This window comes from Nuphar pumila, chromosome 4, assembly GCF_984573655.1.
Source record: "Nuphar pumila chromosome 4, dmNupPumi1.hap1.1, whole genome shotgun sequence".
Taxonomy (NCBI): Eukaryota; Viridiplantae; Streptophyta; class Magnoliopsida; order Nymphaeales; family Nymphaeaceae; genus Nuphar; species Nuphar pumila.
This window is the reverse complement of record NC_143252.1, coordinates 129,238,376-129,253,669: the sequence shown is the minus strand read 5'-3', so window position 1 is coordinate 129,253,669 and position 15,294 is coordinate 129,238,376. Positions and strand designations below refer to the sequence as shown.

Here is a 15,294-nt window from a genome sequence, read left to right as displayed (position 1 = left end):
TCGTTCCTCACGGCAGGAGCAGCAACATCCCCTCCGACTCTGCTGAATGCTGAGATGTTACAGATGGGGATTCGGATCAGAACCCAATTTGGATCTCGTAGTATAGATTCGGATCCGGCTAAGTGAAAAGGCAAAACGGGCTGGGGAGACTCGGTTTCTGTCCGAATCTGAACATAGTTGTTTACCTGGTTTTGACCAGGATCCAAGTATGCCCGACCTACATTTGTTTGGAATCTGAAGTTAATTTTGATATATATACCATGTGAATCCGATAGTACGGGTCAGATCCAGTTTTTTTGAGTTTGGACTGTTGGAGCCTCTTTTTCGTATCAATAAAAAAAATTAACAAGAAAGAAAAGGTCTGTTTTTTATTTTTAATATTTTATTAACACTTGTCATCTGCTGGTTAAAATTTGCCCGACTAAGGGTCGATACGATCCTTGTAAATTGTGGCTGAACCACATGCTGATGACTGCAGGGTGGGCACTAACCAGAACCCTGTGCCTTCTCTCTCTCTCTTGAAGGAGACGTCGTTCGGTTTCTCGCAACAGAGAGGCGAGGCTCTCTGAAAGTTGGCTGATGGGATTAATGCTTGGGCCTTGGCTTTGTCGCTCCGTAAGTGGGGGGCTCCCGTTAGGGTTCCTTTCAGGTTGTCTCAGGGATTTTTCACGTCCTTAGCCGGGTTCTTGGTCTACGGCGTGCGTCGACGAGCGCTTGATTTAGCTGACATTCAGGGGTTTGTTAAGTCCTTTCGCAGATAAGCTCTTGAAGACAATAGGATTCAGGGGTCGCTCAGTGCTCCTTTTTTTCGGCCGTGCTCTAACAAGGATGTATTAGAGGGGTGGAAGTTGGTTAGGCCGACATGGCAACCATCTTGTTGTAACTTTAGGCGACGGGCCGATGTGGGCCGGGCAAAGCCGGGGGACTGGTGGTGTAATGTGTGTTTCAATCGCAATTTTCGTTCCAGAGTTTTTTGTCATAGGTGTGGCTCGGATAGTTCGAGAATTCGACATATTGTTTCTCTAGCCGATGAGTCTCGTATGCTGAAAACTTCACAACAGGCCAGGCAACGGGTACCTGCTCCTTGTAAACCTGGTGTATCTTTCTGTGATGTGGTGCAAGTGTGTGCTTTGGAGGCAGGCACCTCTCCATTTTGGGCGGTTAAGATCGGATCGCTCTGGGTACCGTTGAAGATATCAAATGCCGTATGTTCGTTCTGCAAGGCCGATCGTTCACCGCAGTTCTTTCGTTCGTATCTCGGAGCAACCATCGAGAAGCATCCTTATCAGTCGGCTAGCTGTCACATTCGCCCTAAAGAGTTAATGAGTACGACTGTTCTCGGGATGGAGTGTGGGTCAACTTACATGGAGAAATTTTTGGGCTCTGTTCGTACATCTAACGTACGTTCATCTGGTTTGCCTCTTCGGTTATTGAGTCGTCAGCACAATCTTGCTTCCTAGAGGTGTGCTGCATCTATCAACCATGATGGATCCAGGGCTCGTTCTTTTTTTGATGATCGTGGAATCTTTTGTTTTAACGATTCTACCCATCGTATCTTGTCGAGATTCCTACCCCATAAAGGCATCCTGGTTTGCATGGGGTCTGCCCCGATGTGTTTTTTTGGTTTTACCTGTGTGATCTCGATTTCTCCTTGCATGTCGCAACAAACTCAATTTCTGTGTTTGACGAACTGCCTGCCCGATCAAGACGGGGGTTGTCCCGTGGAGGATCTCGGAGCACCTGTTCAGGGGGTCTCAGAGGTCTCTTGCTCGCAACCTGTGTATCCACAACCTTGCCTAGATTTGTTACGTTCGGATTGTGGGGCACAGGGGGTCGATGACAGGTTCGTCATTTGGGGTATGTCCTTCGCCGAGGCTGCGCGGGCATTAGGAGTGCAAATTTCACCCGAGCAGCTTTCTTCGATCCAGCAGCAGATTGTTCCTCGAGTACAATCGGTGGACAGGGCTGCAAATAGCCTTCGTAGAGAAAAATCATTGGCCTGTTCGCAAGCCCAGTTTCAAGAAGATGGATCAAGCTCAGTGCGACGCTCAGTTAGGCAAAGGCGCACTAGGGTGCTCCCTGATTTCTTATCATGAAGATGTGTATTTGGAATATTAGGGGCATGAATTGCTCTCGTAAGCGATTGTTTTTAGCTAACTGGATTAGATATGAAAGTTCGGACATCGTTGCAATTTGTGAAACCAAAATAGAAGATATTTCGTTATCAGTGGCGTCTTACTTATGGAGAGGTGCAGCATATGCTTTTAAACCTATCGTTGGGTTTGCTAGAGGCATCTTGGTTCTTTAGAAAGCTTCTCTTAAGGCGACAATAGTGGATATTGGTCCCTATTCCATCTCTCTTTGTGCAAACTTGTTGCCGTCGCTACAAGATGTCGTCTTCACCTTTGTGTATGGTCCTGTTGTGTCGTCCTCGCGACCAACTTTCTGGACTGACTTAGACCGAGTTTTGGTTTCCTTTGGAGCTCTTCAGTGCTTGGGAGGAGATTTCAATTGCCTATTGTCTACTCAGGACTCTAGTCTACCGGTTCTTCTCAACTCCTCTATTAGGGGGTTTCAAGAGTTTGTTCAGCGGAACCAGCTGTACTCGGTACCTTATGTGGGGGAGCAATTCTCGTGGTCAAATATGAGGTCTCACCCTTGCTTACGGATACTAGATCGTGTATTTCTATTTCACGCAGTCCCGGATGTCACTGCTTCCTTGATGCCGCGGATCATGTCCGATCATGGACAACTAATTGTTTCTTGGGGCGCAGGCTTTAAAGCGTGTCGCAGGTTCTCCTTTGAGGAATGGTGGGTTCGTGTGCCAGACTTTCAGCAGTTGGTTGGTCAATCGTAGGCTCAACCGGTTTCAGGATCTTGGGTGGCCATCCGCATCCATGCAAAGCTTCTTCGTCTTCGGCATCGTATTAAGGAATGGCTCAGCGTTAACAACCTGAACAAGTTTAGGTTCATCGGTCAGTGGGAAGCTGAGCTCTCCTCCTTGGCCCAACGTCAGGTCGATCTTGTTGGTGTGCCAGAGGGTCAAGTGCTTCAATTGCAGGAGCGTATCGTTGCCCTCTCTGCCCTCGTTGCAAAATGGAGAGCGCGAGATGAGCTTAGATGGAAATTGAGGGTCAGAGTTACATGGTTGGCAAATGGCGATAATAATACACGATTTTTTCATATGAACGCATTAAATAAGTACAGAAAGAACCAGTTTCTCTCGATCGAGATCGATGGATGCAGTTTGATCAGCATAATTGTCTGCCAGCTATTACTTCTTATTTCTCCAGGCTGTATTCGACTGACATAGGCGTTGGGGGGGTCATTGGCGATATGGGTTATAAGCGGTTGGCGACAAACCAAGTTGTTCCTCTGCAGGCTAGATTCACCGAATCTGAGATTTCATATGCTATTGGCAGCCTCTCAGGATGGAAGGCCCCAGGCCTTGATGGTTTTCATGTAGACTTCTTCAAAGCTTTTTGGCCAATTGTTAAAGTTGACCTGCTCCAGTTGTTCGATGAATTTTATCGTAATGCCAGGCTGCCTAAACCATACCATGTGGCAGTCATTTCTTTGATTCCTAAAAGGCAAGGGGTGTCAGACATATCCAACTTCAGGCCGATTTCGGTGATGGGCGCTCTGTATCGCATTATATCTAAGGTGTTGGCTAACCGGTTGCGCGCTGTCATTGATCAACTTGTCTCTCCGAAACAGGGGGCTTTTATTCCAGGTCGAAGTGTGCAAGGGTCATTTATTTGTGCATCTGAGCTTCTTCACTCTTTACAGTCGACTGGAGCACCGTACTTCTTGTTAAAACTGGATTTTCACAAGGCTTATGATAGTCTGACATGGAATTTTTTGTTTGAATCTCTAACAAATATGGGGTTCGGCAACCAGTTTATTGCATGGGTTAAGGAGCTGGTCATGAAATCGATGTCGTCGGTGTGCATCAACGGAATGAGAGGAGAAAAATTCAAGTTGGCTAGAGGCGTGCGACAGGGTTGTCCCCTAGCCCCCATCCTCTTTAATATCGCGGCAGAGAGTTTACCTATTCTCATGAAAAGGGCAGAACAAACAGGCTTCTTGAATTCGTTGGGCATTCCTGGTTTTGTTGGTCACACAATTCAATATGCAGATGATACTTTAATATTTGGTCATGCGAATGTTAATCAAATGTCTAGGTTGTGCTTCATTATTAAAATATTCGCTGCAATGTCTGGTCTTCGCCTGAACGAGAGTAAGTGTGCTCTGGTCTTACTTAATGCTGACCCTCTCCTCCAATCGGCTGCTGCAAGGATCTTCAACTGCCCGATATCCGACCTTCCTGTTAATTTCTTGGGTCTATCATTGCACTCACTGCAGCTGTCGAGAACTTCATCTTGGACGTCTACTATAGAGCAGTGCAAGGGAGATTACAGTCTTGGAAGACCCGATATTTATCTTTTGCAGGACGATTGACGCTCATTCGCCATGTTTTGGCCAGATTACCAGATTTTTGTATGAGCATGTTCATTATACCGACGACAGTAGAACGAACAATTAACTGTTTGCTTTCGCACTTTCTTTAGTCTGAGAATGCGTCTCACAAAAAGTACCCGCTTGTTTCTTGGCAGCAGATCGTTCTCCCGAAGCAGCGAGGCGGCTTGGAGATTCGGGCTCTAAGAAAGAGGAGCATCGTTTTAGTCTTGAAGTGGGCTTGGGTCGCTTCCACATCTCCATCTTCTTGGGCTACGTTTGTTAGGGAAAAATATGGTAGTTTACCTGACTCCCTTCTTTCGACGCCCAGTTCAGTGTGTCATTCGTCCCTCTGGTTGGAGTGACGGAAAACACTTCGCTCCTTTAGTGACAGGGATCTTAGGCCTGGCCATGGCCGCCCGTGGCTTCACTGGGCCATGGCGAGCAGAGATAGGTTCTTCATTAAGCAAGTTTACTATTCCTTGTTGCCATCCAGGATGGATTGGTTTTTCATTGATTGTATATGGGGTAAGGGGCCCGCTCTAAGGGCAAAGGCGTTGGCGTGGTTAGTGGCTCTGGATCGTGTTCAAACCCAGATTAATGTTAGGAAACAGGGGCTTCAGTTTCCAAGCATGTGTGTTCTTTGCGAGAAGGCGGTAGAGGACACGACTCAACTATTTTGGTTTTGCCCGATAGTTTTAGATCTATTCTTTCAAACTTGGGGTGCACAGCCGGTTCAAACACGTTCGAGTTCTATTATTCGGGACCTCTTGTTTGGTCCCATGAGTTTACGAAACAAAAAAAAAGGAGATTATTGTGGCAGATATGGTTGTTTTCAGCATGGTGGGTGATATGGACTGAAAGAAACGATATCTTTTTCAGGGGCATCAAATTCAATTTTGGAAGGCTACGTCAGCGGGTTATGTTTGATGTGTATCTGACTCTTAAATTACATAGTAGAGACGGGGGTTTGGATCTACTTGTACTCTGAACTGTGCACAGTCACCATCTAGATGGTGGCTGTCTTACTCTTATGTTTCCCTCTCATCCAATATTCGGTTGGATGTATTTTGGTAATGTTGAATGATAAATGCTCTCTCTCTCTCTCTCTCTCTCTATATATATATATATATATATATATATATATAATTCCCTAGAATATGAGAACTGACGTGAACCGTCATTTTCATAAATTTTTTATTCTTTTTTCTTGAATTTAACCACACGGATGTGATCTATATGCTCAGTTTTATAAGATGGATAAATAAAAAAAATTAAGGCTTTAAAATCAAAGGCTCATAATCTTCATAAATATTAAGTATGCAAAAAGCAATTTTCATCCAAAATACATAATTCAATGGTTGATTCCTACCAAATTCACAGTGACAAACACATCCATCTTTATAAATATTCAAGCATTCAAAATTTTGTCATCCAAAATACACGATCCAATGCTTGATTCTTAGCAAATTCACCTTAACAAACACATCCACATTGTTGGATTTGTAAAAAGAAATGTTATAAATGCCCATATTTCTATTTTATCATATTTCTGGCTATGCTTGTAATATTGTTCTTTCATTCTCCAAAGATCTTGTGGAGCAGAGAACCTGCGGGCTGGTGAGTGCAACTCACCATGGGGATCTCTCTAGAAAGAAATAGAAAGGAGGTGGTGTGTTAGGTAAGGAACCCTAACCCAAAGGAGATCGATCAGATGTGTTCAGGTTTCTTATTTAACTTGTACACTTTTCAACTCATCCCTCAAAGCTGATTTAGGGTTTCAAAACTAGTTCCATCCCAATATTAACCTATTTAATTTCCTTTAGGACATGATTTTGTCCCAATGCCATTTAGATCTGACCCAATTTGGATATTTGAGACATTTTTAGAGTCGAATTGACCCAAAATCCAGAAATTTCTGGTACGCTACAACCCAAAATTTTATTAAACCCACTTAGATCAACGCAAACCCATACATGAATAAACGCACCTAAACTTAGACTGAAGCCAAACAATATTACACTGGTCTCATTAACCTGCTCACGGATACATACGAAGATTTCTGGTACATCCAAAAGATCAGGATCCATATACTCTTCTTACTTGGATCTTTTGTGAAGTGGAACCAATCCTCTTGATCTATATGTAGTAGCTCCACATCTACAAGAAGTTGCATTAGTTAGTTGTTGTCTAAGGGTTTCATGCAATTGAAAAAAAGCCCAAGAGAATAATCCAGACTCAAAAGCCGAATTGTTTTTCCTTGGTTTGAAAGGCAAGCTGGGGTTTGGCAAAACCCTTACAAGAATTCATTACTCAATATAATCAGTACATGACATAGTGTCAAACGTTTTTAGCGGCAATTTCTCGTTTTTCAAAAACTTTTGAGAAATTGAAAAAATTTCATAAATCTCGCATTTTTTTTTGACAAAATCTCGGCAATAAAAAAATAAATTTTAAAATATAAAAATTATTTTTTATAAGAAAATATTAATAAAAATTATTTAAAAATAAAAATACACGATATTTTTGCGATAAATAGCCGTTTAAAACGTACCGTAATGCATGGTCCTTCGTCGTTCTGAAAGTACTCTTTGTCGCATAGAGGTCTGGCCTCCCATCTGGGTCTTCCCCAGTAGCTACGACCAGGGGCGTAGCTAAGGGGGGGCAGGACTAGGCTGTAGCCCAGTCCTGCCTCCCCAAACAGTTAAATTTTTTTTTTTTTTTTAAAAAGCCCAGTCCTAGCCCTGCCCTGATTCCATATGAAATAGATTTTTATCCATTTTTTAGCTCAGCCCCGCCCTTACTGCAGCAAATAGTTTGATTTGTCCATATGAAATAGATTTTTATTAATAATTGTAGCCATTTTTTATTTTATCTCAAAAAAAAAAAAAATCGGGGGCGCTGCCCCCGAACCCCCACTATCACACAAATATTTTTTTTTTTCTACACCCCTGTTTGCCCCCCCTCACATGAATCCTAGCTACGCCCCTGGCTACTACAGAAGTATTGTCCATGCCTCTAGAAATGTTCGGATCTGCGGACTGTTCGAGGGAGACCCCTGACTACCCCACCCATTCTCCATGCCCTACATGCGCTTGTTTGGGGCGGGTCTGTGTTGGACGGATCGAATCCAGAGGGAAAGACTCGGGTCCGTTTCTTTTGGCCTGGTCTCTCTGCTCTTGTGGAAAAACCAGGAGGGAGGACTGCTTCAGATTTTCTTCCTGTTTTTTTTCATGGCTTTCACGATTTTTAAGGCTGCAGATCATTAAGTTGACTTCTTGAAAAAAAAAATAGTTCAGTACTATATCCATCCCATATTCATGTTAGAATCAGGGTGTTTTTTTCCTCTATAAATGGTCATATACACACTCTTATTGTTTGAAGAATATGATTAATAAATATTTGTTCCCAATCTGACCTTGCTTCAGGTATATAATATGGATTCGATTCAACTTAGTTCCGTTTGGGGCTTCGCATGCCTAGCAATTAAAAATCTAATATCGTAACTACTATATCATAAAGATAAATTGAACTTAGATGTGTTTTAGCATGTTCGATTTAACGAGAATCTGACTCTTAAATTATATTTTTTGACAAAAAAATGTATTTCTATGAGCCAAAAATATTGATGCCTTTATAGCCATTGATTTTCAATCACTTTAAACATGTATACATCTTAGATTCTGATGATCCAAAAGCGGGTTCACACTAAACAAAATCTATAAATCATATTTATGGTGTTAGATATGAGAGAAAATAACAAAAAAATATGATTTTTAAAGGACAAGACAAGAAAATGAGCACAATTGCTTTCAACAAGTTGCCTGTTTATCAACAAATAGACCTGAGCTTTTTGCTAATGCCAACATCGTGGCCGTTGGTTTGCATTTTTTGGATGAATGCCACGTAGCATATAACTATTATGTTGACTTTTTAACTTTTCAGAAAACAAAACGGACGGCCCTGATGTTGGCATGAGCAAAAAAGCTCATGTTACCTGATCTGCTTCCCACCAAACTCATTCAAATGCATTTAAACGTTGCGATGGATACTCAAAAAGCAAAAAATTTCCCGTCCTCGGGACCGCCCCCGAACCACATCTCTCTCTCCGGAACCTGCGTCGACGGAGGCTTCTGCTCATCGAAACCCACTCGTCGGACGTCTCTCTCTCTTATCCTCCCTCTTCTCCCTATCTTTCCTTTCCAAACCCGGGTCGGCGGAGACCTCAACTCGCCAAACCCTGCTTGTCGGAGGACCATCCTCTTCTCGGTCGGGTTAAATATGCGACCCCTATTGGACATAACGGATCTAGGTCCAACCCATTCAGGTGACCCAGTTTGACACCATTAGTAAGCCACATTAGTGGACCACATAATGGGGAGATAGTGGGTGGGAGTTACGTACGTAACTGTCTGTTTCTCCATTATATAAGAGGGTTGGCTGCTACGAAGATGATGAGAGTTTCGTTGTAAGCCTACCCAAATTCCACATTCTATTTACGTGGTATAGGGTCCTCCTCACTGTCAACCTAAGGCCTGGGCTCATCGTGGGCGTCGACCGAATGAGGAGAACGCCGAACACCCTCACGCACACTCTATGGCGTCTTCATGTATGCTTTTTGTGTATGTTGATGCAGGAAACACCAACATTGGGTTATGGGCCCATGACCACGCATTCCGCTGTGCATGGGTCTGTGCGGGCTTGCTCGCGTTTTGCTGTGACTGTCACTGTAGGATGAGGTAAGTCGCAGGTCATTAAGAGGCATTGTAACAGATTGATCCTGTCGTCGTGGGGCAACGTGACTCATCTGTATTCAACATATAATTGTCTGAAATCTGGCGACTGTCGCTATGGGGCGACAACATTTTTGGGCAGACCCTCATTTGTTTGTCGCCCGAATGGCATATAGAAGCCAATGGTCATCGGCGATTTCACCGATGCCATTGGATGCAGTTAGCCGACAGCAGGTCGTCGGTTGAAGTCGGTAGCCCATCGTCGTGGGGCAACGTGGCTCGTCGGTTACTGGTCGACCATCACCGGCATCATACAAGAGATTAAAAGAAACCCCCTTTAACTCTGCTCCTTCTGTCGTCGGGCTGCAACCGGGTCTGCCATCGTCGGAGACTGTCGAGGTTGTCGCAGGATGTCACCATCTGGCGACATGCGACATCTGAAACCCCCTCTTTCTCTCCTGATACCTTCGGTTGTGGGGCTGTGTCTTGCCGAAGATTCGGGAGGTCGGATGTTGGTCTTTGTCGCCGGTGGTTTGCCACAAACTGTCATTGGGGGGGGGGAGTTTTTGCCAGGTTGCCAGCGTCATGTGGATCCGGGGTTGAAAACCCCCCTCTCTGCTCCTTCAGTCGTTGGGCTACCAGTGGAGTCGTTGTCGCCAGAGCTTCTGCGGGGGATACGAGGTCGCCATCGTCGACGGCCAACCGGCCAGAGCATCGAGCGACGTGGATCGTCGTTTGGACGGGCGACATGCTGATCGATTTTTGAGAAAAGAAACGTGTTTGTTTCATTTAAGGGGGTAACCCAGGTCGGACCGGGTATTCTCACCCGATAGAGACCCGATCTGACCCATTTTGGATGGATTGGGTCTGCCAAGATCCACCTGGATCCGGTCTGCGATTTTGTCCTAGGAGTGGACCCAGACCCATAAGGCATCAAGTCGGGGTCAGATCTTGTAGACCCGGACCCATTTAGTATCGGGTCCGGGTCAGAACCAGCGTTTTGGATCAAGCTTAGGATCCGATATTGGCACGTGGATCTATTTGAGGTATGGGTCGGTGATCGGATCCAACCCGGTTGGATCAAAGCCAGACCCATTTGGTTTCGGGTCTGGTCCGATTCGATTAAACTGGGTCAAGACCCAAAACTTTTTGGATCGGGTTTATGATCTAGCCACATCAAGTATTCAGGTCTGGGTCTAATTCGAAAGATCTGGATTCCGTTTTGGATCAGGTTATGGTCCGGACCCATAAGGTATTCAAGTTTAGATCTCATACGGACAGCTCAGATCCGACGTGGTTGGATCGAAACCAGTCCCATTTAGTTCCGGGTCTGGTCTGATCTAGTTGGAACAGGTCAAGATCCAAAACATTTTGGATCGGGGTATGATCTAGACCCATCAAGTGTTCGAGTCTGGATCCAATCCAGTTGACTTGGATCCTTTTTGGATCGGGTTATTGTTTGAACCCTTTGGTGACCGGTTCGAGGTCTATAAGACCGGTTTCTGCTTGAGGACTCCGAGTTTTACCCATATGAATTTGTTTTTATTATTTTTCATGCTTTATAAAGTGTTTATTGTATAGAAAGCATGGCTTATGCATATTAATTTATGTGTTTCATGTTGGTTAAGTCATGCATGATGGTTTTAAGCATTAAACATGAATTATGACTAAATTCATGATATTTTATCATCAAAATTAGTTTATACATATAAGTGAAAGCATGAACTTGTGTTTTTTATATAAAGTGTATTTTGTCATGAATATACAAGCATTAAAATATGTGCATGGCTCAATAACACGAATATATTTTCGGTAAAAGATCTTGATTGATTGATTCATGTTATCACCAAAGTGATCTAATTTATGTTGATTAAGGATTCTTTGGACCATATTAAGATTCGTTATTATGATTGCGTGTGAGTTTATGAAACAACAATTCTACCCAAAGATAGGTTGTTGTGTTTTAAATTCATACATGGTGTTATAGTAGATGTGTATTTCAGCCCATGAAGCATATTTGTACCCAAAGGTACAACGCTGAATTGCATCTGGTTACATGATCTACTAGTTTCATCAACTGAAGTCAATTTTTTGAGAATTGAAGAGACAAAGCAATTATGAGTATTATCGTTTTCACCAAAGTGGAACGATAATGACTCAACTATGCTTGTGTCAGAAAAGATGAATAATAAGGGGTCTCATATTTATCTAATTAATATAAATCTCGTATAAAGCGATTTATCTTTTACTTATACTCATAATTGCTCGGATAAACCGGTTGGCGGGTCAGGTTCGGGTAAACGGGTTGACCCGCCCGCCTAACCCGTTTATTAAACGGATCAACCGGGTTGGTGGGTTGGCATACCCTTAACACGAACCCGACCCGTTTAATAAACAGGTTAGGCGGGTCGACCCGTTTACAACACAAACCCGTTTAAGCCAAACCCCAACCCGCCTAAGAAGCGGGTTGGCAGGTCGTGTCAGATTTTGCCACCCCTAGCCACGAGTGTGAGTATCCTCGTTATCAGCCATTACGGGTGAGTGCCATAATGGAGCTGCTAGGAACGTGAACAAAATACATGATTGATATACCATGATTAGTGAGAACAAAATTTAACCTTCATGGTCAAATGGAAGATGTAAGAAATATGGCAATGAAATGCATGTATGAATATTATGATAGGAGGGACCCTTGTCATAAAGGGCATGCCATGCAATTAAATTTGTAAATAAATTGGCGATGTTACAAAAAAAACAACTTAGAAGAGGGTCTCTATAAATATAGATGTAACTATTTGGAAAAAATGAGGAAAAAACTGGGAATTACCAGATATATTGTGGAGTTTAAGAGAACCATGCAGTTCGGAATTCTCAATCTCGCAACCTCATTGCTCACTTGGTAACTCAACACCAAACCTTCAATATTCTTTCAAAAATAGATCAACTTACAGAATTATTAACGCATAAAGCAGCAAAATCTGCAGGTGATTAAGAAAGAAGCATGTGGAATTTGACATCATCGTTTCCTTGGGTAGGTATCGAGCAGGAGGAATACTTGTCACATGACCGGATGGTCAGGGAAACACAAAAGGGTTGATGTCATAATTTTGAAAACATTGGCAACTCTAATAGGATTCCAAAACAGCCAGTTCATTGGGTTGATAATGTTTTCAAGGTAAAAGCATTCATATGAACTCATACGGACAAGTTTGTACAAATATCACTTCTCCATGTGGCTCCTCTTTAGCACTTTCCTTCCTTTTAATACAACACTCTTGATTCCAAAAGCATCATCTGAAGGTGTGCAAAGGCTAATCCAATGATCAATTTTCTTGATATTATGACATGGTTGGTACTAAGAACGCTCCCAATATAATATCGATCATGATGACCATCACTACTCAAAATCATCAGTTAGAGGGAACAGAGAATAAGAACTTCCTTGTGCCATAGTTACATTAGCTAGATGCATACAGAAGCTAGTAACAAGTCATTGCAGTTTAGTATTCAAACAGTGTATTCGTGTACCAAAAATGAACAACTGACGGACTTTGGAAACATTCTTGTATTTTCAGATTGACAATTTTGATGCAAACACAAGTACTTCAAAACACAGAAATTACCAGAAGAAGAAAACTCCTTGTTTGCTCAGATTGACAATTTTGATGCACATACAAGCGCTTCAAAAAAGCAGGTAAATTAAACACAAAAATCAGTTCCTACTGACCAGAGCAATGCTTATTTCGAGCTGTGCAATCTGGTCGCAGATGCCCGGCTGGTTGTTTCGGTTGAGAAAAAAGTCTTCATCACGTCCATTACTGAGTGCCCCAAAGCTTGGATCCTGCTAGCTCAGTTCAAGTGTTTGGATATGCCAAAGTTACAAATATAAATTTCATCCAGCATAAGACTGGAAATGCTGGAGATGAACTGTCACACACACACACACACACACACACACACACACACACACACACAACTAGCTCTATCATGTTAGCACAGAAGCTTCTGCATCGGAACCGCCCTTGATGCCGCGGCTATAAGCTTGAAACATGTCTGGGCATGCATCCTTGTGCTTAATCACGTATTTTTCAAAGAATACTTCAGCTTTCATCTGCAAAATTGTAATCAAACTCTGCTTCCTCTTGAGAAGCTTCTTAGAATTCAACAACCTGACAACAGCCATCCGAGGAATGACTCTCTTTTCCATGCTATACATCAAGAGAGTTGGGTTAGTCGCAAGTTCCGAAGGCTTGTATCCGAGTCCGTCAAGGAAGAACTCCAACTTCCTCTGCAAATTGCTTATGGACAACTTCAGGAGAAACGGGGCCTTCTGAATTGCCACCATTATGTTCTCTTGAGTCCACCCGAAGTTCTTCAGAACCTCCAGTTTGGCATCCCACGAGGACTCGCTCAAGCTGCAAACAGCAAAAAGCGCGTGGGGGAACATAATAGAGTCGTGATCAAACCCCAATTCGTGGGCCTTCTCCACCTTCTTCTCGAACGAGCTTGGCTTCAGCGAGAACAACGTCGGCCGCGTTACCAGAAGCCTTGACAGGTACCGGTCGGGAACCCCGCGGCTCTGCAGAGTCGATAGATTGATCTTCATTCTCTTCTCAAGGTCGAGCATGAAGAACGACCTCGAGCAGAAACACTTGATAGACCTTACCAAGTTCTCATCCCCGCGAAGGAAGGTCCCGATCACACCAACTATTGGCAGTATGTTCTTCTTGAGGCTCACATTGAGAATGCGCGGGTTGGAAGTGACGATCTGAGCGACGTCGGGGCCAGAGAGGCCCCAATCGAGGAAAGCCCTCACCTTGGGCACCAGGGTCTTCTCTAGCTTGGCCCCTAGCAATTGAGGATTGCGATTGATTGTTTTCCTAATTTGGGTATCTGTGAAACCATTCTCCCTCAAGAAACCGAGTACTCTCTCTGCGTTTTGAACGCTACCCCTGCCTATTATCTTCCTGCATACGCCGGCCGCCTCTTCAGAAGGCAACCCACATGAGTTTATGAGGTAATCGACCATTTCTATTGATGGGTAGTCGAGAGGAGATGGTGATGATGATGATGAAGGAGACGGGTGGTCTTCATGGGGGATGGCAGTCGAAAACGGTAGCTGCAAACCCCTCCAGAATGCAGAAACAATGGCGAGCCTCTGCACATTTCTGAAGATGGGGTTTAGCCTAATCAGATTCATCACCACCATCCAGCGAAACAATAACCATAAAGAATAGCAAGTAACTAAAGAAGAGGAAGAACAGAATAGATCAAAGGGAGAAAAGGGGAAAAGTTCTTCGCTCCTCACCGCAGGAGCAGCAACATCTCTCCGACTCTGATGAGAATGATGCTACAGATGGGGAAAGCCGGGAAGGTACCCAAACGGTTTCAATATGAGTACCCGTACCCGACCCTCCATCCAGATTTTGAAGAGTGGGTCTAATTTCGGATCAGAACCCAATTCGGATCTCGTAATATAGATCCGGATCCGGTTAAGAGAAAGGACGAAACGGGCTCGGGAGACTGAGTTTCTGTCCGAATCTTAGCATATTTGCTGGCTTGGTTTTGACCCGGATCCGAGTGTACCCGACGACATTTGTTTGGAATCTGTTCTTGATTTGGATATATACCATCACCATGTGAATCCGGCAGTGCGGGTCAGATCTAGTTCCTTTGAGGTTGAAGCTTCGGCCTGTATGCATCCCTAGCTATAGGTACGCAAATGCATCGATACTAGATCATGTTTGACCCGAACCAGGATCAGTCAGTTTGAATCTGAAATAGATCTAATGAAATGGACTTGAATCTAGATCCAAATTATGCATACCAATATGCAATGTGGTAAAAACAGGTTTAAAAAAATGTATTTTAAGCATAAAAATATATAAGCATTACAAGCAGATTGGTAGTGGTAGTTGACATAAAGTGTGAGGTCATAAAGTTTGGAACCCAAGCAGAAAATGAATCAGATTCTATTTTAAAAATCCGCCTAAAAGTGTTATTCCGTTCAATTGAAGGGCCAGCGCGCACACAAAAAATAATATAACAAACTAATAAAATAATTAATGCTAGTACACCTCTATACACTATACAGAGATCCAAA

The 15,294-nt window shown here is 43.4% G+C and overlaps 1 protein-coding gene across 1 annotated transcript; it reads right to left on the bottom strand.

Annotated features, from left to right (window-relative positions):
* Positions 1-12,847: 12,847 nt before the first annotated feature.
* On the bottom strand, positions 12,848-14,400 carry LOC149841028 (transcription termination factor MTERF8, chloroplastic-like). The gene has a single exon (XM_090004639.1). The coding sequence runs from the start codon at positions 14,398-14,400 to the stop codon at positions 13,177-13,179; it is 1,224 nt and encodes a 407-aa protein (XP_089860765.1). The 3' UTR covers positions 12,848-13,176.
* Positions 14,401-15,294: the final 894 nt, after the last annotated feature.

Bases quoted from the DNA above. Each gene is read 5' to 3' on its own strand.
- LOC149841028 (XM_090004639.1), bottom strand. From the start codon at position 14,400: ATGGTGGTGATGAATCTGATTAGGCTAAACCCCATCTTCAGAAATGTG.